Source organism: Equus caballus, chromosome 4 (genome assembly GCF_041296265.1).
Source record: "Equus caballus isolate H_3958 breed thoroughbred chromosome 4, TB-T2T, whole genome shotgun sequence".
Taxonomy (NCBI): domain Eukaryota; kingdom Metazoa; phylum Chordata; class Mammalia; order Perissodactyla; family Equidae; genus Equus; species Equus caballus.
In genome coordinates, this window is record NC_091687.1 from 74324600 (window position 1) to 74349653 (window position 25054).

At 36.7% G+C, this 25054-nt stretch overlaps 1 protein-coding gene across 2 annotated transcripts in view; it reads left to right on the forward strand.

The window, feature by feature from the left end:
* The window catches only part of ZNF277 (zinc finger protein 277), a 118300-nt gene that overhangs the window by 59811 nt on the left and 33435 nt on the right, over nucleotides 1–25054 (forward strand). The window contains exons 2-4 of one of the 2 annotated variants that reach the window (XM_001500504.7): nucleotides 905–1106; nucleotides 9058–9146; nucleotides 9429–9511. In XM_001500504.7, the coding sequence (XP_001500554.3) occupies nucleotides 905–1106; nucleotides 9058–9146; nucleotides 9429–9511 (374 nt within the window). The remainder of the gene's footprint in view (nucleotides 1–904; nucleotides 1107–9057; nucleotides 9147–9428; nucleotides 9512–25054) is intronic. The other variant, XM_005609314.4, reaches the window with a different exon arrangement.

Sequence of the window (25054 nt, forward strand, 5' to 3'; positions counted from 1 at the left end):
CTGCCCTTCCTCAGATGCCAAATGCCTTACCCTAGTTGCCTGCTTACTAACTCCTCAATAGCCTATGTAAGGTAACAAGTCCAGCCTTTCACCCTGAGAGACTGAAGAGGGCTCCTGGCACAAATGGCTGTAGTTTGAGACCCTAAATTCAGAGCTGCGGACCTTACACACCTCAACTCTTAAAGATACTATAGGTGATGTTAGGAAAAGGAATAGTATAGACAAGAAAAAATGTTTACCGTGTGTCTCTAGTAATTGAGCATTCATCTCTTTGTTCACAAGAACTTGAATTATGATACATAATTGCATAAATAAGCAAATGGTAGTCATAAATCAACATCAAAAATTGCCACCTGGGCCACCCAGCACATGCTGTGTCAACCCAATATAAGAGCTATCTTCTTTGCACATGACAGATAATCAGAAACTGGAAAGAGTTTGCAAGTGTAACAAGAAGCAGTTTAAAAGACTGGTGTGGCATCATCTATGGCCTCAGCATATACCATTTACTTCCCATAGTGTGATGACTCTCAGCCATAGGTCACAGTTGGGCCTTAGAACCTTAATCCAGCATGTTGCAGCCTTCCCCTTCCAAGTACCCCCAGAATTGCTGCCATTGGCCAGTGTCCAAGAAGAAGGCTTGAACAGCTGCCCTGACAAATGGATTTCCCCCATTCAAGCCAACAAATGGGGAGTTCTTGCTGCTTTGCAATACTCCCTCTGGGTTGCAGAAGCTGTTTAAAATGATACTAAAGTATACTGCTCTCTGACACTATGTATTTTTCATTTTGGAGATATGTAAATATATTTAGGATCTTTTTAATGCAGAAGATGAGAAATCTTCCTTCTAAAGAGAATTGGTTTCAGCTTTTCTCTTTTTTCTTTTTCTTTTTGTCTCTCCCAGACAGTAAGGATTGTATCTTGGAGCCACTTTCTCTGCCAGAAAATCCAGGTGGCACCACCACTTTAGAAGGTTCTCCATCTGTGCCTTGTATTTTCTGTGAAGAGCATTTTCCTGTGGCTGAACAAGACAAACTTCTGAAGCACATGATTATTGAACATAAGATTGTCATAGCTGATGTCAAGTTGGTTGCTGATTTCCAAAGGTAAATTTTTTTTGTCCATAAAAGAATTCAATTCATTATTCTTAGAGGAAAGTCATAACTTATGTGTAAGATATTCCTATACAAATATGAAAATTCATATTCTTTCTCAGGTTTCTCCTTAGACTTTTTAAAAAATCTTTGCATTTACTTGCCTACTTGAGTGTGTAAGTTGTATCTGAGAATATCACATACTGTTGCATGTCCTACAAATTCTGGAAACAGACCAACTTTCCAAAGAGTAGATAGTATTCTCTTTGCCACATTCCCCGAGGTTGTTGACATTATTGATCCCTATTAGACTGATGTTCGTTTCATGTTTCAGGCCATAGGCATTTACCAACTGAGTAAGTCCTTCCAGAAAGTCCAGAATAGACGTGGTAAAATGCCACTCAAAGGGCAGTATTTGGGAACAGGAATCCTTAGAGCCTTTCAAGCCAAAAGGATATTGTCCAAAGAACTCTCAGCTTAAGTCATGTGATGAGGTTGAAAACCAGAAAGAAATTGAGTTGTTCAACAAACCACGGGGGTATAAGAGTAGACAGCTGTTGACATCAATGACTGAGGTACTGAGAGGAAGGTGAAAGTCAGATAGAGGTGAGTAGTTGAAGAACTGCCAACTTTGGGCATGTGTGAAATGTAGGAACTTGACCTCCACAGCCAGGAACCAAAGTGAGCTAGACTCCAACTTATGAGCACCCGACTTAGAATGATCTATACCAACAGACAAGTAACATGGTCAATTATTCCTTTTTTCCCCAATTCTTAATTCCCAGAAGTAACAGTCCAAGAGAAATGTCTTCTCTTAAGCAGCTGTAGTGGAATAGTTATGTTCATGTCATGATTAGTTGAAACTTGGAAAGTTTTCCATAGAAACGACATCATGGTAGTTACCAGCTTTATATAGTTACTGAAAACATACATTTTGCTATATCTGGTAAGGTACCATTTTGAGATATTCTGTGCTGATTTCTCTACAAAACATTAGAGTAGCCCAGATATTGTCATATCTCTGCATCTAAACTCTGTGTCTCCCAGACCACATTGCTAGCAAGCAGCTTCTTTCTTATGTTGAGTCTTGCAAAGCAGCAAGCTATATTGTTAAAGTGTGAACTATAAAACCAGGCAGGCCTAGGGTTGAATGCAGACTTGGGGACTTCCTAACCATGTGACTTTTAGCAAGCTACTTAACCACTGTAAGCATGAATTTCTTAGGGGTAAGATGAGGGTAACACCAGTCCTCATGAGAATGTCGAGTATTATATAAAACAAGGTATGTATAGCACCTGCTAGTGCCTGAGACATCTTTTATACCTAATTGGTAGCCAAAAATTTCATTATATTTTAATTACCAAAGATATGTTTGAAATCTTAGTTTTCTGCAAATATACCTTGAGTTTTCAATAAGCGTTTATGATGGTCTGAAAACCTAATTATCATTTGTAAAATTTGACTTTTGAGAAAATTTCATTCAGGATTCTAAATAGCCTAAACTTCTAGAATGACAGTTCGTTTTTAAGTTGGAATAGCCAGAATACCCACAGGGGTAATATTAGCTATTCTCTAACCCTTCATGTCCTTCTCAACTGCCTAGCACCAATACTAAATGTCTGCTGCATCCCTTCTGTGTTATGGCTACTTATATCCAGTCTGCATTGCTATTTTGGAGTAGACTTTGGTGCTGTCTGGTCAGGGAGAAGAAATAGAACAGAGTAGGGGAGGAGAGTTACATGAATTATATAGGCCACCAAGTGATAGAATAAACTAATTCTTACATACTTTTAGAGGACCACTCCATGCTTCCCATTCTCATTCATTGTTCTTCCTTTTCAATTAAAATATCTGTGTGTTTATGTATATATATATATATCTCACATATGTATATATGTCCCAGAGTACTCCCAGAACTTTCTCATATATGATACCTAGTTACACGTAGTCAGATCTGTTGATTTTGTTTTAGACATTTCTTAATCTAGAGATCTTGGGACTCTGTTCTTATTCAAATAACCAATGACACTACTATCGAATGAGTTAGTCTTTTATAAGTCTTGTATTACTCAGCACTTCTTGGATGTGAAACTATTCTTTTACTCTGTTTTGTCATATAAATGGAAATTCTCCCTCAGGAATTGTAGAAAATTATTACCTACCAGTGATAATTGAGCAATGTTAAGATTTTTCTTTCTCTTCTCCTAAAATCTGGGAGGAATGACTGAATGTTTGTGATTGTGTATGATATCTGAGTAGCTGTATTTGTACTAATCTATCTCTCTTTTTTTTATCATTGGTGTTAACCTCATCCATTTGCGGGGAGGAAAAATCAAATTACTTACTTGGTCTCAGAGTTTAGGAGTCAATAATTAAATGTTGGGATCAATCACCCTCTAAATGCAATTATGTAATAAAATGGATGCTTTAATTAAAAAGAAAAAGATATGTATCTAAATGCTTTCTAAATAAAATGTATAGTTAATGTATACTTTAAATTTGAAAACTTAGGTTTTCCTTGTCAACTATCCTCCTAATTATATAAAATTTTCACTCTCAGGAAGTAAAAATGTGATTAATTCAAATTTACCAGGACTGTATATGAGTAAACTCTGGTGCTTTTAAATACTTTTTAATATATTCAATCTCCTTTAGATAATGCCCTCCTACTATTTAGGGAATCTAAAAATTCCTCTCCAAAACACCAAGGATTGACTATTTGTGATCAGAGTTAAATTGGAATCTTCTCAACATTACCTGACTTTTTCATAACTTTAGAAAAGCCGTTATAAGGGCATGTGGGGGACAGTATGAGGTTCAATTGGCATGAATTAATTCACTCAGAACTTCTTTACAGATTGAATAATTCATATATATATGACTTCTCAGAGAGGAGTTACTTCCGAGTACAATAAGTAGTAAAGATGATAAATAAGAGATGGACTTACCTTGGGCTTTACAGGAAATAAGTTATAAGTTTTCGTGTTAAATATATTTGACATTTTCTTTATTGGAACAAAGTAACAGTAAAACTTTCTCAGGCAGAGGGGATAAAACAAAAACAAAATAAAAATCTTTCCTTTGAACCATTTAACATAGTTATTTATACTGAGCTATTTGCCAGCTTTATTCAGTAAATAAAGTTTCTCCAGATGCTAAATGTTAACTCCTTCATTCTTGCCCCTTTCTATATTAAATCCACTCATTCAATGCTACTTAACTAAGAGCCCTATCTCAAATCTTTATGCTTCTGTCAATAAGCACACCAGTTACAATGTAGGCAAGATATTACTACAAAGATTTTTTTGTGAGGCAATTTTGGGAGACATGATTAAAGTTCTTTTAAAAGAAAAAAGTATTTGCTGATGACTTAATAATTACTTTTATGACCTTTTTAGTAAAGTATGAAATGCTTTGATAACTGTCATTCAAATAAAGGGTTCATACTACATGTTATTTCTTGGCTGCCTTTATATATTGAGTGGCTGCAATTGTAGCTTTAAATAAACTGAAGAAGTAGGGAAAAATGAAGAAGAGAAATACTAAGTAATCCCTTATAATTGAAAAATATGTTTTAGTGGATGGGGAAAATGCCACAAGAAGCATGTTTTGAAGATCTGCTATCTTTAAGCCATCTTTCAATTGAATACAATTTATCTGAATGCTTCTACCAACCGCAGGGAAATGTATATACTGTACTGACACTTCTTAACTCTAATTATAAACTAAAGTACTGTTACATGTCTAACTAGGTTGCATCTTAAATTTTGACTAAGGTCAAGTGTATGTTGCATTTCAGATCTGTTTATATAGTATACTACAATAAGATATACATAATTTTATGTGTGTAAATTGTATGGTACTTTATGGTTATGTTTTGTTTTTGTAACATGATTTTTTCTTTGATGTTGTTGTCACCCACCCTTCCGTCAGGAAGAGAACACGCAAATGACAATTTTGTGCCTTTGGGGCTCAATACCTGCTTTGTCCTCCTTCCCTTAGAAGCTACCAAACAACATCTCAGAATTGTTCCTAGAGATGGTATCTGAAAAACATCATTTCCAAAATTCATGACTACTTATTCATGGAACAATAAAATAACGTTTAACCAACGTAAAGACTGCCAGACTATGAGCATATAGCAGTATTCTCTCCCCCTTTATCCCCTGGGAAGCCCTCCCTAACTATTTGAAGAGGGCAATCAAGGTTCTGCCAGCCAGAATCTCCCCGTGATTTTCAGTCATTTGGTGTTAGTAATTGCTACCCTTGTGCCTACGACCTTGAAGTAGACTCTGATACAAAATAAGTACGTGATGAGAACCTTCTCTTCGAAGATCAAGGAGACAGTACTCAAATATGGAAGTTCTTGCAGACTAAGACCCATTGACTGTTAGAACCAGGACGTTGTTACCTCTGTAGGGGCATGTCTTAGCACCTCTTGCCTAGCCAAGCAGTTCCAAACCAACAGCCCCAAACAGCTGGTGTCAGCTTTCAGTACTTAGGCAGGAAGTTAGAGCGATTCAGATAAAGAGCTACTATTAGGTAGTATGCGTTTCAGAAGTTTCTTCAAACTCCATTTCTGTAGTTCAGTTTTGCTTTGTCAAAGAGCAAAACCTGGGGCAAGCTCGGTGGCATAGCAGTTAAGTTCGTGCCTTCCGTTTTGGCAGCCTAGGGTTCACTGGTTTGGATCCCACGTGCGGACCTATGCACCGCTTATCACGCCATGCTGTGGCAGGCGTCCCACATATAAAATAGAGGAAGACAGGCACAGATGTTAGCTCAGGGCCAATCTTCCTCAGCAAAAAGAGGAGGATTGGCAGCAGTTGTTAGCTCAGGGCTAATCTTCCTCAAAAAAAAAAAAAAAGCAAAACCTTCTCCTTTGTCTTTAAGGGAAAAAAACATGCTTCAAGTATCCATTACAACTATAATTCTAGGGGCTTTTTTCTGTCCCTGTCTTCCCTTTTCTGCAATTCTTGTATAGACCGCTTCTCACTTGACACTAGAGGCCCTGTGTTGTAGAAGATCTGAGTTTCAGTTTGGAGCTGGAGAGACCAAGTTCACATCCCAATTCTGACATTCTAGTTGTGTGACCTTGGGAAGGTAAGGTCTCCGTAATGATAGCTGCTAATAATTGTCATCCTTATCGTCATCATCATCATCATCACTCTACTCTACCACCACCATAGCCACCTATATGTGCCCTCTGATACTACTAATAGAACTGTTTTGACTTGTTCATGAAATGTTTGTTGACATTATTGTTTTTGTTGTTTAAGCACCAGTATTTCTCTAAAATAAACAAATTCTTTACTACTTTAATCTCATCCAAATGTTACTTTTTCTTATAATAATAACTACCATGTATTAAACACCCAGGATGTTAAACACTGCTTTACATGTATTATCCTACTTAATTATCAATAATTTATTTTGCAAATGAGTAATGTGAATTTCAGAAAACTTAAAAAACTTTAAATTCAGGTTCATATCTCTGAATGCAAAGTCCCTGCTCCTCTGTTCACTATTACCTGGGGGCTGGTGGAGTCACTTAGTAAATCGTCAGCTGTGAGAGTTTAACCGCAGTCTTAATTTAAAAAGCAACACTTCTTCTAGCACAAGATCTGTCAGACAAGAAACTCATTGTATTGACTTTTCTAACCCAAAAATAAGTCAATGGCAGTTCAAGGGACAGTCTGGTCACTAGTACAGCTCTTACCCTAGTCATCTACTTCATGGAGTTTCAAAGAGATACTGTTCTAAGTCTGTGAACATCTTCCTAAGGTAAGCAGCCTGTATATTCAAGGAGTTGTCACTGCCTTTTAACAAACCTAGACCCAGAATGGAGCTCATCAAGGGCTGACCACTATTCTCAGTTTTGTCCAGAGGATATCACCTAGCTGGTCTTCAGTGGAGTGGTAATCAGGAGTGACGAACCTCTCCTTGGCACATTCTACTGGTAGCCATGAGGGAACTCCAGATAGAACTTGGCTGTCCTGTTTTTTTAAATAAGTTATCTCAGCATCCGGTTCTGCTGTATGAATTTGATTAGTCATGAAAATAGATGCCTCTCTATTTCAATTTGGAAGAACAATCCGTCTTCTATTCCTGACGTCTCCCATAGAAGTTCTCCTGTGTTCCTTCATTCCTGTCACCACTTTGCAACAGAAAATATGCTGAAGGGAGAATAAGAAACGTGGCTGGAAATGTCATTTTTATTCTCTTAAGTCTTCTCTTGCCTTTTCTTTCTCCCTTTTTCCTCTCTCTCCCAAGGGGAAGTAAAGCAACTCATGAGGAATGAAGAGGAGAGTAAGAGTAGTTATGTAAGGTCCTAAGAACTGGAGGGTGCCGAAGCTGGCCCAGGGTGGCTGAGGAAATATGTTTCAGCCTTTTGTAGATACTTTTCCTCTTTTTGTGTATTTCGATGGATCTAATGTGCACTTGCTTTCTTCTGATACTTCTAATATGGAAGCCAGGGAGCTAACCATAGAGTCATAGTGCATCATTTATAGTATTTATAGTTGGAGGCTGAGCTGGAGCCTAAGATATGTCATTTTCAGATCTCTTAAGGTAAGGTCTAGCCCTATTCTGTAAGGAAAGTTCTCCCCTTTCTTACCCATCCAGGTTGACAGTATTGACAGTACGGTTATACATGAGAAGAAAAAATTAAAACGTGGTTCTATGTTTATACATTATTCCTTTACTTCTTTTCTTTATATATTCTGTACTCACTGTTGTCATCCATTTATATTTTTGTTTTATATTAGCTCATGTCGTGGTTCTCTCTTTCTCTCAGACTTCCCTCCCAGCACATATTTTTTTCTAATACATGAATGCCGTTTCTATAGAGCACCATGGGATTGGGAAATTACTGTTAAGAAAAAGAGAGGTAAGAATAAAAAGTTAAAAGGAGACAAAATATTGGGAGTTAGAGGTTACTTAGAAAACCTTACAGGAATCTTTCTACCTCTTTAAAATATTTATTGTGGACCTACTATGTGCAGGGCACTGCTAGATGCTATATCAAGCCATTTAAAATATCCAAATTCCTACTCTTTCTGTACACTTCATTTATTTCACTGAGTCCCATCTCTTTTACAGGTTTTGGTTCTTTGTTCGAAGTGTCTCGTTTTATCCATCAACTCTGTAGCCTGAGAAATTGTCAGCTATAGAGTCAACCTTTCCATTTCCTTTCTCCCCATGAAAGAGAACACATTTTCTTCTTGGTACCATTTGATAAATGAGATTGTGGTTGCCAATATAAATCGTGTTAGATAAACGGAAAGATGAACAGCTTGTTGAATCCTGTCATCTTACTGCCTCTTTCATCCGATATGCAGGTCTGGGTGTTAGGCTTGCTTTCAAATTTAGTCAGTGTGCTGCTTCTAACTCTGCTCATTAGATACGAGAATTGTAAGCTTAAGTATTTTTCCAAAGGCTAAATTTGCCTCATTGCAGGCACAGTGTGGATGTATGGAATTTTTCTGTCTTGTTATACAGATAGTGAATTTAAACTGACTTCTCATTGGGTTATTATTATGACCTCTGTTCTTTTGATGTATAAGATAACCACCCAATTTTCAGTTTATCGGAAAACGTGTGATAAAGCCTATTTAATCATTGTTCCATTTTAAATTCGCATAAACTTAGATGTGATTTCAGAAAAACTTAATTATTACTAAAAATAATTCAGTTTAACTCTCCTGTATGTCTGTTTATTGAATTTGGGGATAGTAAAGTTTAATCGTTTCCACGCCTTTACAGGATGATTTCATTTCATTAAATATTTATTTCATATTTCTACAATGCCCTGCCACCTTTCTGTGTACAAATTTTCTGGCAGTTTTCAGTCACAACATTTGATTTGTTGCTTTGGGATAATTAAATGTCCTTATAAAATCTTGTCATTCTAAAGTAAATAGTGCATTGAGTTTTCTCATCATCCTTTCTTTCTGATTGTTCTAAGGTACATTTTATATTGGAGGAAAAGGTTCACTGAGCAGCCTGTTACAGATTTTTGTAGTGTGATAAGAATCAACTCCACAGCTCCATTTGGTAAGTGTACTTCTTGGCTACCATCTTTTCCCTACAATTCAAAAATTCAAAGGAATAATCTTACTTTCTTAAATTAGATTTCTCTCACTTTCATGATAGCTAAAATTAAACTGCTGTGTTTATGTTGCGTAATTTCAATAAAGCTGAAACAGAACTATATACCAGAAGAGAGATCCTCATAGACATATGCATATACATATATATATATGTTTTTTAAGAATAAATCCTTCTGGAAAAGATGATAAATATTGTTTCTCGTTTACTTTCCTAATCTTTCAACAGAAGAACAAGACAATTACTTTTTGTTATGTGATGTTTTACCGGAAGATAGAGTACTTCGAGAAGAACTTCAGAAACAGAGACTGGTAAGAATTGTTTTAAAGGATGAACAGTGTGTTGGAAATACATACAAAATCAGTTTTGTTGCTGGTGTTCTTTTTTTGTTTTGCTTTTACTTTTTATTCTGGAAACTTTCAAACATACACAAAGGAAGAGACCAACCATACATAAAGATCTTAAAACAGAAAAAAGTATACACTTGATTGAAGATTAAAGCATTTCATGTTAAAAATGCAGAGAGAATTTTTGGCTTTGTTTTGCTTCCTGGATTATCTCTAAAATAACAACAGAGCTTACACATTTTAGTGTAATTTTAGCTGCCTGACACATGCTAGGGTTCAGCAGTCGTGGAAAAATGCTCTCAGCTAAAATTGAGTTGAATTGATTAACTTTTCTTTTTTTTCTCCTTTTCACTGGAATGTGCTATGCACTAGCACTTCTTTTATTCCACTTTATGAGTTAAGCATATGGTTTGATCAACATAGTAGCCTTTCTCATTTGCAATCTTAGCCATAAGCAAGCTAATTTGAAAACTTCAGCATCTTTAGTCTTTAAAAAAAGATAACAGCATTATACAAGTGTGAAAATTTTCATTTTCATAACTTGAATAGAAATTGGTTAATTTTTAGTTATTAATTTTGTTTAAAAGTATGTAGTTTTCCATTATTTCTGAATTTATCTCAACTATTACTTGAAATTTATGTGCTCTTCCTTTATTGGCTACTTATAAGGGTTCCTTGTATCTTTGGATTTTGCTAAATATGTTGTGAGAGAAAGCTATGAATTCATTGTTTCTGCTAAATCCTCAAGAGATCTGAGAGGAAAATAAATGCTACCTACCATAGTCACTCATATGATTTGAGAAAGTCCCCTGAAGCACATTATATTTTGTAAACATCCCAAATGATTATTTCTCCCATAAGGAGAGATTATATTGTTGGATGTTGATTTATATGTAAGAAAAATCATGCTTTTCCTGTAGCAGCAAACCCAATGAAGAAACGGGACTTCGTGAGTTTCTTTTCTTTCCTTATTGTAATGTCTTAAGAAATGTACAAATGAGGATGAATTTACTGTCATATTTTATGGATTTTGTTTGCTTGTACTTGTTCATAATTTTTAATTTCCATGAGTTTTTTCAGTCTTGCTCAGAGTGGTCTTAAGAATGATCTAACTGTTGTAACCTAATACACCTAAGGATTTTTTTATGAGAACTCAAACCCTCCTGCTTCAGCCATTGCTATTGCTCAGTACACAGAATCTTTACTGTATGTCTGCAGATAGACTCAACTCCCTAACAATGTCTACATCTACAAAATTTAGATGACCTTTTAAGATTCTAACACCAATTCTAACATGTCGTTTTTTTCCCCACCCCACCAAGCAATTCTCCAATACCAGCTGAGTGTCCTACAGTGCAGCTCATTCTAACACCATCTACCTGCACATAGCATCAGATCCCACAGGTTAAGGGCCCAGTCCCACAGGATTGCCCTCCATTTCAGATTCTAGTCACACCAGGTTACCTCTCTTTTGACCAACCAGCTATAAATCAGAGGTTCCCATGACCTCTCCTTGGGTTTGATTAATTTGCTAGAGCAGCTCACAGAACTCAGGAAACCAGTTTACTCACTAGATTACCAGTTTATTACAAAAGATATTAAAGAATATGAATCAACAGCCAGATAAAGAGATACATAGGGCAAGGTCTTGAACAAAGGAGCTTCTGTCCTTGTGGAGTTTGGGGACTGGCAAGACAGCATGTGAATGCATTCTGATTCATCAACCTGGAAGCTCTCCAAAACGTATCCTTTTGAGTTTTTATGGAGGCTTCATTACTTAGGCATGATTGATTAAATCATTGACCACTGGTGATAGAGCTCAATCTCCATCCCCTCTTCCCTCAAGGAGTTCTGGGGAGGGGAGCTGAAAGTTCTAACCCTCTAATCAAATGGTACGATCCAGCCCTCATCCTTAGGTTACCTTAGGTGCTTTCCAAAAGTCACCCGTTAACATAACAAAAAACACCTTTATAGCTCTCAACACTTAGGAAATTCCAAGGGTTTTAGGAGCTATGTACCAGAAATGGAGACTAACACCAAATATATATTTCTTATTATAAATCACAGCATCACACCTTTTTACCACCTTTGTAGTTTAACCAAGTGATAGATTTGATGAAAGTGAGCATTTTGGCAGCTTAAAAGAAACAAAATAAGATGAAATTACAGTCAATTTGTACATATTTGTTGAATTGCTGCTTAACTAGATGATCATACACAGAAATACAAGGCATGGTTCATGTCATAAAAGAGTGTACAGTCTAGAGAAAAAAGACAAAATATGTTTTCTTATCACGGTAATGCAGATAATGATAGACCATCTTATAGGGCTAGTGAAGAGTAAGTGAGATAATGCATGTGATTTGCTTAGAACAGTATCTGCCACATACCACTCAATAAATGTTGCCAATAATACAAATAAAAATTATAATACTATATGTCTTAACAATGAGAAGGATATGGGTAGTTGGAGAGTTGTTGAAAAGGGAGGAAAAATGCATAGGGATCTAAATGTTCAAGATGTATTCAGGAAAGTTGAGTAAGTCTAGTCTGGCTGAGGTAGAAAGATTTTTGGAGGAGGAATATGAGAGAGATTTGAAGAGGTAAGATGGAGCTAAATTGTGAAAATCCTTCAGTGCCAGGAACATTGACTTTGTAGTCATAAAGACCCATTGATGTCTCCTCATTGCCCATGAGAGTGAAATGAAGAAAAGATGATAACTGTAGCTGTGTAAAAATCCATTTAAAGGTGATAAATCCTAGCAAAGAGCAGACCAACTTGGAGATGTGGGAAGAAACTAACAATGACTGAATACCAGCCATATGCCATGCCTTGCATTAGGTCCTTGCTTCATAGCAACTCTGTGAGTTAGCTCTTAAATACCATTCTGTTGATAAGGAAACTGTGGCATAAAAAGATTAATTTGCCCAGGATCCCATAGTGAATGAGAAGCAGAGCTAGGGCTGTAAACCAAATGTGCCTGATACATGCCTTTTTAAGCCGTGCCATGCCAGTCTAGTAGTTATTTATTCAACTTCCCACATGTATTGTACTCTTAGTCTAGGCTCTGGGAATTGCTGTGTCCTGGGTGCTCATGGTCTGACAGATCTGTGGAGTGGGTAGATTCAGGCTAAGCTTGGAATTTAGGGAAAGCAGAGGGGGTTTACAATAGGCTGCCACTGGGAATCATGGCTAGAGGATCAGCAAAAAGAAAAGATTCCCAAATGCAGAAAGACAGATTGAATTTGCAGTCAGCCAGTTCATGACAATTTTATACTCTATAGTGTGGAAGCATGAGGTTGGTGTGGGTGATCTTCCTTTGGGAGTTAGCAATGTTGACAGGTAATGAGCTCTGCAAATCAGTAACAGGCATTTCCAGAAAGAAGTCCAAATGATCAAATGAAACAACTTTCAATAAGTGTAATAATACAATGTTTTCTTCTATCAAGTTAACAGGATTTGAAAATAATACTACTAAACGATGACAAGAATGTCAAAAGACAGGCACTTTTTCAGCCGCTTTTAAGTGTGAGAATTGGTATACTATTCCTGAAGGGCGCTTTGTCCTTGATCCATATTCTCAAAGAACTCATCTAGGAGAATCATACACCCAAAGGGTTATGAAGTCACCTGCGCTACGACAGCTTAGTTGTTTTTTCCTTATTTGCCATCAGTGTTTTATCAAACAATTCCTCTTCATTAATCACAGTTTCAATCTAGCTTCTGGAAAATGTAATTTAAACCAGTTAAATTGCTTTATGTTATTGGGTATACAATGCAGTCTATGTTTGAGTGAATTTAGCTAAATGTCAGTAGGATCACAACTCAAGTCCATAAGGGAAGCCCTTCAAACTAGAGTACTAGTGTAGCATTTACTCTCCTGATTTATGTTAATGATGACTTGCGTATATATCATTCTTTAATATTCTCTCATTTTGAACTCTAAATAAAGTATTTAGGTTAAATACTTTTGTATGACTTATTCTTAGTTCACAATGAATTTATAACTTCTTTGAGGGCAGTAATTCTTATATTTAAACATCCTTCAGTAGCATTCAATATACTGCTAAGTTCATGTTGGTGTTTTCCCCAAACTCTGTTTTTTTAGAAATATTCCTATTTCTGTGTGAGTGACTCGAGGCATATAGAGTCTAAATGATCCACTTAAGGTTACCATAGCAGATTTAAGGCTAGAACCATATTTCTTTTTTACTTTTCTGCTACCTCACTGGTTCCTTGTGACATTTGTGACATTTGTGTGTATTCCTTAGTGTTCTTTTGAAGAGCTTGATTCCTGCTTGGCACTTCTTTGAATTTTTTCATCTGTACTCTGAAGGAGTCCACAGAATTAGGAAAGATTCTTGAGGGTTTGAATAGCTTGTACACCTTCCTCTCTTTAGCTTCCTTCTTTAAAAATTTTCCCTGGTCTCTTCATTCTACCTTAATCTCCAGTGGGTTTTTTTCCCTCTTTTCTCTTAAATGAGTAGATGTAAGTTTCCCAAGGTCTTGTCCCCCATTGAGAGTATGCACTCTCATGCTACCACTGCTGTGCTGGTGGCATAAATTTTGGTGCTGACACTGAGTGGGCAGAGAGTGGGCAGTGGGTAAATATCCGTTGATTGAGTTCATCTGCAGCTTTCATCCTGGCTCACCTCTGAACCCCAATTTTAACTTTCCTTATTTGAACTTTTCCATGTAGATTTCCAATCAGCATCTTAAGTTTAATATACCTAAAACTGAATTTATTATTTTTTCTACCAAAATTTGCAATTTGCCAGTTTTCCCTTTCTTACATAGTGGTACCATCATTCTCCTGGTCACTGAGTTTGGAAATTTCTAGAGTCATCTTTAACTCATTCCTTTTCGTCATCACCATACCTAAATCACTTGTCACGTCCTGTCACTTCCACCTCTGAGTTCCATATCCATATCCTTCTTTGCAGTCCTAGTGCCTTTTATCTTAGCATGTCTATGGACTCGCTTCTCCAATCAATTGACATTGCCTCCAGAATTTTAATTTTAAAATATACAGTAGTCCCCCCTTATCCATGAGGGCATACTTTTCAAGACCCCCAGTGGATGCCTGAAACTGCAGATAGTACCTAATCTTATATGTACTGTGTTTTTTCCTATGCATACATCCCTGTGATAAAGTTTAAGTTATAAATTAGACACAGTAAGAGATTAACAACAATAACTAATAATAAAATAGAACAATTATAATAATATATTGTAAGAAAAGTTACAGTAAATCTTAGTAACCTGAGCATACAATTTTTTTTCTTTTCTAATAAGTTGAGAACTTTCACCTTTTCACTTAAAAGATGCACTTTGGGGCCATTTTTAAGTAAAATAAGGGTTACTTTAACACAAGCACTGCGATACTGCGACAGTCGATCCAATAACCAAGACAGGTACTAAGTGACTAACAGGCAAGTAGTATATACAGCATAGAAATGCTGGTCATAGGGATGATTCACATCCTAAGCCTGATGGAGCTGTACAGCATGAGATTTCATCACGCTACTCAGAAGGAATTGTTTATTTTTGGGATTTTCCATGTAATATTTTCAGATCGTGGATGACCATGAGTAACTATAACCATGGAAAGTAAAACCACAGATGAGGAGGGAACTGCTGTATAGTATATCATCTTGTTCTCTTTTTCTAAAACCTGCAGTGGTCTTTATTATCTACATGTTCTTAAGCTTGTCTAGGCTCAAAGTGCATTTCCAGTGCCCTTCCCCATTCTTCCTTTCAATTACCCAGTGTCCAATTCATTCGTTTATTCAATAAATATTTATCTTGCACCAGACATTGTTCTAAATGCTGATCAAATAGCAGTGGATGAAATGGGCCAGCCCCTACCCTTGTAGAGATTGCACTCTAGAGAAAACACTGCTTGTCTTACATTTACTCCAGTATGTTAGGTACTTTCAGGACTCTGCTTCATCAGCCAGGAATGCCAACCCCCCCGTCCACCTCTGTAAATAACATACCCCTCAAGACATTTTCCAATGCCACATTTTCCACAAAAGCTTCCTGATGCCACCTGTCAGAATTAAGAACCTCTTCTAAGCTCTATTAATACACTATTTTATTTGGCTTTTCAATTATAGTTAATTGTTTAAAAATCTGTCTTCTTTACTGGATTAGATGCCTCTTAAGGGTTGGGGCTGTCATGTTCACTTTTGTATCTTCTCTGAGCCGTGTTCATAAAGTATTTAATGCTGAAGTATTGGCTTGGTATTTCTATGAAGCAGTGTAGTCAGATCTCCCTGATTTGACAAAGAGATATAAAATAGCCAAGGCAGACACCTTCAATCACTGGGTTACGCTTTTCACTTAAGCATGAAAAAAATACTAGTTTTTCCAATTGCCTACAGAACAAGATATGTGGCATTCATAAACTCTCAGTAGCAAGAAGAAACTTTTAATTAAATCAGGACAAGGGGAAACATCCATTTAACTGTGTGGAAGCATTTTTTTAAATCACTATTATAAATGTCAGCTTACTAGGTCATTCATGACAACTATAAATATTTTATAAAAATGTTAACCTATATAGCAATTTGATTCTCTGGAGAGAAACAGTGTTTTTATGTTTTTAATACTACTTCATATATCCCTCTTCCCCCCACAATAAAAGAACAACAAATTGAAGTCACATATCTCCCGCTAAGAATATTTTTCTTCCTCATGCTACTTTTCTTTATAGATTTTAGAGAGTCTTAGTAAAGGATCAAATTATTTTATATCAGTGACTTCAAAGTAAAAAGTCAGTTTACCTTCTTGCATAATTCCTAGCTTTGTAGCACAAATTCTCTAATTGCGTCTAGAGTAACATTCCCAAATATAAGATGATATTTCCCATAGAATGTAATATTTTTATTAACAGTGCAACAAAGATCAAGTTAATTAGAATAACCATTGAATGATTTTAACCTTAAAATTAATTGTTTTCATTTAGAAAACAAATGTAAACCCAGTCTGAAACAGTACTATTGAATTGAATCCTAAAGTGTACCACTTTGAACTCTTCAAGATGAGCTTAAAATTTACATGGCATTTTTTATATACATTGGCTCTCTGCGATCACTAAAGCAATATCATTGTTTCTGTTTAGATGGAAAAACAAGGTTGAAGATGTTAGGAAATATATTCTCAAGGCCACAGTTATATACATATTAAATAGGAAAGGAAGCAATTCAAACTCTTATTTTCCAACTCCAAACACCATTCTCTTTCCAATTGTACCAAAATCCTTTATCAAATTTGGTCTTTCTTCTATAAGCAAATGTGACATTTTCTAAGTTGACATTTGTCAGAATTAATAAAAATGGATGAACAGGACATAAATACATATGTAAATAAATAGTAGTGTTTTGCTTCCATTGCTAGGAATCTTTTTAGGAAAATCTAATTTCTTATTATCTTAGGTCAGTGGTAGATAGGAATTTCTTATTCCTTTTGGCCTAACCTTCTTATATTTTCCTTTAAAACTTAAAGATAATGTGTTTTCAGAGTTTCCTCTATCTTTAGAGAAACATAGAGCTATACCTGAACTTGAGTTTATCCAGGAAAATACTTCCTCATGCAGGTAATACTATCCATACTGATCCATCCCATGCTGTTAGCTCTCTCTTCTTCAGTCTAAAAGGTGGATGCTTTAGTGTAAAAAGGGCAATCTCCCATAGCCATCTTTCAGTTTTTAAAAGTCCTCCTTTGCTTGCCTAGGCTATATTCCCTTATATCTTTAATACAAATAAAATTAGGCTTTTCTAGTTCTCATGGGTTTACTCTTGTGGTTTTTTTGTCCTATGCTTCTACTTTTCTTTTTTTCATTATGATGATCTATTCCATGTAAATGGTTAAATTTATTTAATTTGTTTCTCTACTAGTTAATTCTTTAAGATATTCTATTTTTTCTCTTCCATACTCTTTAAAAGCCACCTCAGTGAGACTCAAAGTAGAAGAAAACTACTGTTTTCCTATCCTCTGTAGCAGGCAGATGGTTGTTGCCTTTATCCTTGCAGTTTCAGAAAGGGTGGGAGGTACTGAGTCTTTCAAGAAGGTGAAATATTAGTCAGATCAAATCTCATGGATTTGGGGGAGTATATCATCATTCAGTTAAGAAATTTCTCTCTGGGTTTTTATGTTTTACTGTTTTTCTTTAGTCATTGACATGTGTTTTCTCATTTGTTAAGATCCTTGATATTGTCACAAAATTAACTTTCCATCATCTCATAAAATACTGAGAACAGTGGCTTTTATTGATTTACTTTAAGAAATTGTATTGTGTCATTGATAATCCTTGTTTTAATACAGCCGTTCCTGCGTCTGCATGGAGAGGTGTGTTTTTGTTTAAGTATATCAAATATATTATATGAGTATATTGCTAACATAAATTCAAACGTGCAAGTCATCAGATTCTGAAAAGCAGGTTAGTCTTTCTCAGGGCTACCTAACATTTTTTGACACTTAAAAGGGAATTCTTTGGGCAAAAAGTAGCTTTTTACTTGACTTCTGGATCAGAGGGCTTCTAAAATATTTAAGTAAGTTGCAGGCAGATTCTGTTATGAAAGAGATTGAAACGATACAGCAGTATCTGTACAGATACTGTATTCATGTTTCCATTTTACTTTGTTAATCAGACTTGTCCCCTAATCCTTAAATTAGTGGAAATTTACTGAACTTTTTATATCTTAATTTCCTCATATTGAGTATTACATCAGATAGTATAAAGGATGTGATAGAAAAAAAAAATAAGCTTTTACCATAACTCTGAGTGAGATTAAAATGAAAATACCACACTTACTGTCAGAAGATATAAGAAATGGCAGAAACAACAAGAGGAGATGATGTTATTTTTTATCCTCCCTGAGTCTGAAACAATTTGAAGACTCATTTCAATAATTTGTATAATGTTCACTCATTCAATTCATATAACGCTAGTAATTAAAGTTCTTCAATACTTTCAAATTTATTTAAAATAAAAATCCAGACTCCTTACCAAGATCTCATAGGGTCTGGTGCCTGTCTGTCTCACCCCTCTCTTCTTTGCTCGCTGTGTCCAGCCACATTGGCCATGTCTCTGTCCCTCAGACTCACCAAGCTCTTTGTAGCATCACTTGCTAGTCGCACTTGCTATTTGCTCTCCTTGGAATGCTCTTCCCCAAATCGCATGGCTTTTCTGAAGGGGAAGGAAAAAGTTTGGGGACAAGGTGATATCTGAGGTGAACCTCTAGGATAGTGCTGTTGGCAAATGAATGCCTTGGAAATGCTTTTGGAAGATAAAGACATTTAGAGTAATTCAAATGTTTGACTGAATTGAGTTAGGGTGAAATGCCTTCTGTGGAGGATTAACTTTAGTTATCATCCACAATGTAGACACTCAAAACTTATGTTGACTGGTTAATTTCCTGAAAAGTCTTCTCTCAGTGGGTAGGAAAGATTTAAACCTATTCTGAATTCGAGATGATGACCAAAAAGAAGTCATAGGTTGCAACAGAGCCCAGTGTAAAACCAAACCTTCTGTTAACCTTGGGGAAATTTTTGGTGAATAAATGGCATTTGTTTTAGCCCATTGGAGTGTCCAGGTCTCTTATTTTCACCAAAAGACAACGAACGTAAAACCCTCTGTATGTTATTTTCAGTTCGGTTACTCCTTTGGTTGGCAGGGGATGGAGAACAGGAAGTGGACCACAAACAAACTTCTTTGGTCGCCTTGTTTTTTACCACCAGCGATAGCTGACGTACCATTCTCCATGCCTTCATGTCAGTTCCTCAAAGGAATGCCAGTCCAGAATCTCCAGTGCTGTACTTATAAGCTGTGGATGTTCACACTAAGAGAAAAGGCTCAGCGTTCCATATGTATTAGGGGTTTTGCCATTTGGTGTGCAGTCTGGGTTCTGGTATTGTAAACAAATCACTTCAAAAGAAAGCTAGTACTTTGTACATTAGCACGTTTTTATCAACAGCGCAGACCTTTTTCTGCATGTGACTAAGGAAAATTTTGATTTCTTTTTTCAAGATTTTATTTTTCCTTTTTCTCCCCAAAGCCCCCTGGTACATAGTTGTGTATTTTTAGTTGTGGGTCCTTCTAGTTGTGGCATGTGGAACGTGGCCTCAGCATGGCCTGATGAGTGGTGCCATGTCCGTGCCCAGGATCCAAACCGTTGAAACCCTGGGCGGCCAAAGCAGAGTGTGCAAACTTAACCACTCGGCCACGGGTCCAGCCCCCAAAATTTTGATTTTTATTACTTTTAAGCCTCCATTTTGCTGACTGGCCACTGTTTTATTTTTCACCCTGAACTTTTATTCATGGCTGAAAACTTAAGAAAATCCTCAGTTCTAGGATTGAGTCTTCTTTAAGGTCTTTCCTCCTCTAAGATCCCTGAATGCTCATGCTTTTTATCTCTTTTCTTGAGAGGATTGTGTGTGTGTGTGTGTGTGTGAGGAAGATTGGCCCTGAGCTAACATCTGCGCCAATCTTCCTCTATTTTGTATGTGGGACACCACCACAGCATGGCTTGATGAGTGGCATGTGGGTCCAGGCCTGGGATCTGAACCCACGAACCCCAGACTACTGAAGCAGGGTGTGTGAACTTAACCACTAAATGGATCTTTTATCCCAAGAGGATCTTTTATAATCCTAGCATGTAAGCAAAAAGTAAATACGCTCTGGACCTTTATTGGTCCCTGGACATATTAGGGGAACAGAATGACCAAGCGATGGTGCTACAGGTCTCATTGGTCTGCCTTCTTTCCCTGCTGTCATTCCATCAGGTTGTGGCCAAACCTACCCCATCTTTTAAAAAGACAAATCTTCATTTCCATAAATTTTAAATATCTTAAATATTTATTTTTTAATACTTAGATTCTTTAACACTAAAATACATGCCTGTAACTTTCTTGAATGTTCTAAGAAAAATGCATTGCAGAATTTGCTCGACAGACTGCAAGTTAGAGTCTTCCAGGCCTGTCTTTACATCCAGCACTTATACCACAGAACACTATTGTACGCTCAGAAAGAACTCCGGAATAATGTTGTTTTATTTCTCAGCATTCCTACCCCTTCCCCAGCAGTACCAGACCTCCGTTTTGTGTCAGTGCAGGATTTGAGCCCTTTACCCAGTAGCTTATAGCTTTTGCTTTGTATGCTAAAGAATGGTCCCAGGAAGGAAGCAAGTAGGGCTCTTTATATTTCTTTGCCCTACTCCCAGTCTTTCTCTTGAGAACTTGGAGAAAACCCATGGAAAAGAGCTGTACCCCTTTGTGTCTAGGGCTCCCAGGGACTTAGCCTGTAAGAATTCTTTAAAATTCCAGCTATTTTCTTCCTATTTGTCTTTTCCTCCCATGCTCTGCCAAGGGTAAAATAGTTTATGAGTCCCTGCCTCTCCTCAGAGAGCCTTATCACATTTTGGAATTCAGTTTGGTTGCCTTATGACTTAAGCTTTTTGGATTCAAAATAAGCCATGATTCTTTTGTTTGTTTGTTTGTTTGTTTTTGATTATCCAGCTTTTTCTCATTATAAGGATATTCTCTTGTGGCTTTCTGCATCCTAAGCTGAGTGAAACAACTCCTCCCTCCTCTTTATTTTAATTAATATCTTAGTAATTAAGTGCCACTTTTGGTTAAAGTAGATGCTTTTCCTCCTTTCATAGCGTTCAAAAAGACACACACACATGTATTTGTCTACTAAATGAGGTATAGCTTGACGAGAGACAGTTGACCCTAATAACTAGCAATCATAAGTAAATTCTAAAATCTATTATTGTTTGGTGTCTAATCTTGCCCTTTTTACTGAGTTATCAGTGATAATTGTAACAATAAATTGCTACATTTAGTTACCTTGGTATACATTTTGAGAGGAGCTTGTCTTTGGACTATATGCCAGCAAATTATGTCCTTCATTGCCAGGTGTTCTTTGCATAAGATTCTGACAACCACCCACCCACCCAATCAGGGCTAGGCTTCTGGCGACACCTTACTTAAAATTTCATCCATGTTAAAAGTTGTGACCATGATAAATGAAGTTCAACTTTGGAGGCCAGTAGTTGGTGTTGGGAGAGCAGGGTAGGGATTAAAAATTATTTTTTTAGAAGACTCTTTTGTCTAGTGTGTGGCTATTCTCAAGTCACTTTTGACAGAGAATTAAATGTCTTTCCATGCAAGCTGCAGTTCATGTTTAGGACTAGGCAGTTTTTATAAGAGAGTGTCAACCCCAGTGGCTCCCAATGATCTTCTAAGGCCTGTGGCTCTACATCCACAACATTAGAAACACAACATCCACAACATTATAAAAGCAACATGCCAGGTACTTGACAGGAAGGACAAAGTCAAGATTATCATCAATAAGTATTTGTAAAAACCATGTTCAGAGAAAATTGTTTGAGGAAGTTCATAATTTTTCTAGATAGTATTAAACTTTCAGCCTCCAATCAGGAGGAAGCAGGTATCTGTAGTGTGTCACGACAACCCTTACCCTACCTCTCTGCATTGCTTTCACTGAGTTTTGGAATGTGATTTGGCATGAGAGTCAACTTGTTTTGAGGATCAATATGAAAAACAGTCCATCTTGTTTGGTCTATTTATTCTAAGTATATTGTCCATTATATCACATAGTATACTTATTTTCAATGACTTTTAGCTCCTCAGTTAGGCCAAACTTCACAAAACTGTGCTCACTTCAAACACAAGTTGCAAGTTGGGGGATCCCCAGGCCGCCTTCATTTCTAAGCAGCTGGCTACAAATTCGTGGATTCTAAGTACCACCTGAGGTTCATTGACTTGTTATGACAACTCACAGAATGCAGGAAAGCACTATACTTGTGATTACATCTTTATTATAGAAATAGGTACAAATTAGAACCAGCCAAACATAGAGATACATAAGGTGAGGTTGGAAGAGTCCTAAACACAAAGTTTCCATCATCCCCAGGGACATGTTGCCCTCCTGGCACATCGGTATATGATAATACACGGAGTATTGCCCACCGGGAAAGCTTACCCAAGCTTTGGTGTCCAAAGTTTTTACTGAAACTTCATCAAGCATGAGTGTTTGAGTCATTGGCCACATGGCTGAACTCAATCTCCAGTTCCCCTCCCCTGCCTGAGATCAGGCTGGTATCATGCACCTCAAAACCGTAACCAACTAATAGATAGCATGGATGGTCTTTAGGGCATGGCAGCCCCATCCCGAGTTAGCATAAACTATCAGGTGGGGTCAAGGGTCCCATAGTGAATAACAAAGACACTCCAGTCGCTCAAAAAATTACAAAGAGGTTTCCTTTAGAGGTTTCCTCCCAGTAACGGGGACAAAGCCAATCAAATTCTCTGTTACCTAAAACTGTGTCTGATCTGTTTCCCTTTTCTAAGAAAGATGATAGCCAAATTTGGGGCCCACCTTTAAATTTGAATATGTGTGTGTATGTATGTTTGTGTATGCTACATGTACATGTATATTTCTTTTTATTTATTATCTTCAATTCATGTGCCCATCCTACTCCATTTTTTTCTTTTTTTTACTATCATTTTTATGCTACATTGTTTTATAGCAGCTTGAAACACTTATTAGAACAAGATGGAGGTGTAAATGAAATAATCCCAAATACCTTAGAGATAATCTAGGGTTCTGGAAATAGAAAGCAGGAGGATAGGAGATTCTGCTGCCTTCCTGTGGAGCATTTGGGCCACTGCTCTAACTTTAGTAGGGAGATTTGTTGTGTTCTATTGAAGGAGCTCAACTGGGATCCTAGACTGAGAATTCCTAGCAGGTTCTGCCGTGTTGTTTCCTTGGGGCTAGGGTGGGAACCTTAGGTGTGTGCTGTTTTCTCTCATAAGCACTCATAGAGCCATTCAGCCAGGAAACTATTGTGAATCTAATATGTCAGTATCTATAAAATGTTTTTGGTATCTATAATTAAGAACATCTGCCTTAGTTCTACTTCCTTATGTTAATGCAACTATTTCCATTGGATTTGTCATTCTAAGCATCAGTTTTTGCTTTTTGTATACACATACTTACCTAAATTGACATTTTCTAAATTACTTTTTCCTAAATAGGCTGATTTTTATAATTGTCAGCCTAGCTCTCATTTTCGTTTTCTACCTATATATCAGTCCCCTATGACTATGTTGAGTGCCATCTGCTATATCTGCTGTTTCATTAATGTTTCTTCTGTTTTCAGTTTATGAATAAAGATGAAAGACTATGCACTGACCCCTTGGCTACCATACTTGACATTTTAAACCAATTACACAAACATACAGCTTGTTATTATGACTTTTTGCCTAATACATAAGCTGATCTTATATTCATACAACTATGGTTTTTATCCAAGCCTATTTTGTAATGAAAATTTTATCTGATTTCATCAGCTGCTTTGAAAAGTTCAAACATATAACATCTGTGACATTCTCTTCATCCCTCTATTCTGTAAATCTATGAATAAAATCTAGTATACCTACCCAGCATGAGATTTTTTTTTAGAAAAATAAAACGTAAAAGCTGGTGGGCTTTGATTTGCACATCTTTGTGATGCCTTCCATGGATTATCTCCTGATATTATATTTTTTGGTTCATGAGTGACTTCAAACATGCTACAACTAATGCTATCAGATACCAAGCTTTACAAAGGAAGGAGGGAGAGAAGGAAGGAGAGAAAGAAAGAAAAAGAAAAGAAAAAATATTTTTCTTGATTGCCCAAGTGGCTTCCACTCGATTTCTTCCTCACTAATGCCTGATCAGCAGCTGTCAGCATATGTGCTGCAGAAGAAGGAAGCACAAAATTGTTAAGGCTCAGTTTTGTTTTCTCATATCATACAAGTTAACGGCAATGGGAATAAGGGTGTTAGGACATAGTGACAATGTGGCTCTCTTCTACCTAGACTCCTCCTAACCATTCAAGGGATTTGAGGAAGTAGAGATCAGAGGAAGCAGAGCACCTCCGTTCAAATTTTGTACTCGTGTCCGTGAAGCACACTGGGGACTACAGAGATGAATAAAGCAGTTCTGCCCTCAGCAAACTTATTCTCTGATGGAGTACATTTTGAGTTGATTACATAAAATAGTAACATGAACAAGGTTTTCCTACCAGTCATCCAAATACTTTAGAAGACCATTATGTAGTTTGGAAAATTTTCCCTTTTCCATACATCAAACCCTAAATCCTAGGCTGTTGAGTTATTTTGTGGTTCAAGATTTAGAGCATGAGGAAATTGGATGAAAAAATTATTTCTTAAAAAAACGGATTTGGAGGCAGTCCTCCCAACAAACAAATGAAATGTGTAAACTTAGGATGGCCTTGGTGGGAGGTGGAAAAGAGAAGAACATTGAAAGACATTCCTGGGACAATTGAAGAAATTTAAATATTGCCTGGACGGTTGTGCTATTTTGGAATTATTGTTGATTTTCTAAGGTATAATGATAATGGTATTGTGGTTTGTATGTAGGGGAATGTCCTTATTCTTAGGAGAGGATGCTGAAGTATTTAGGAATGAAG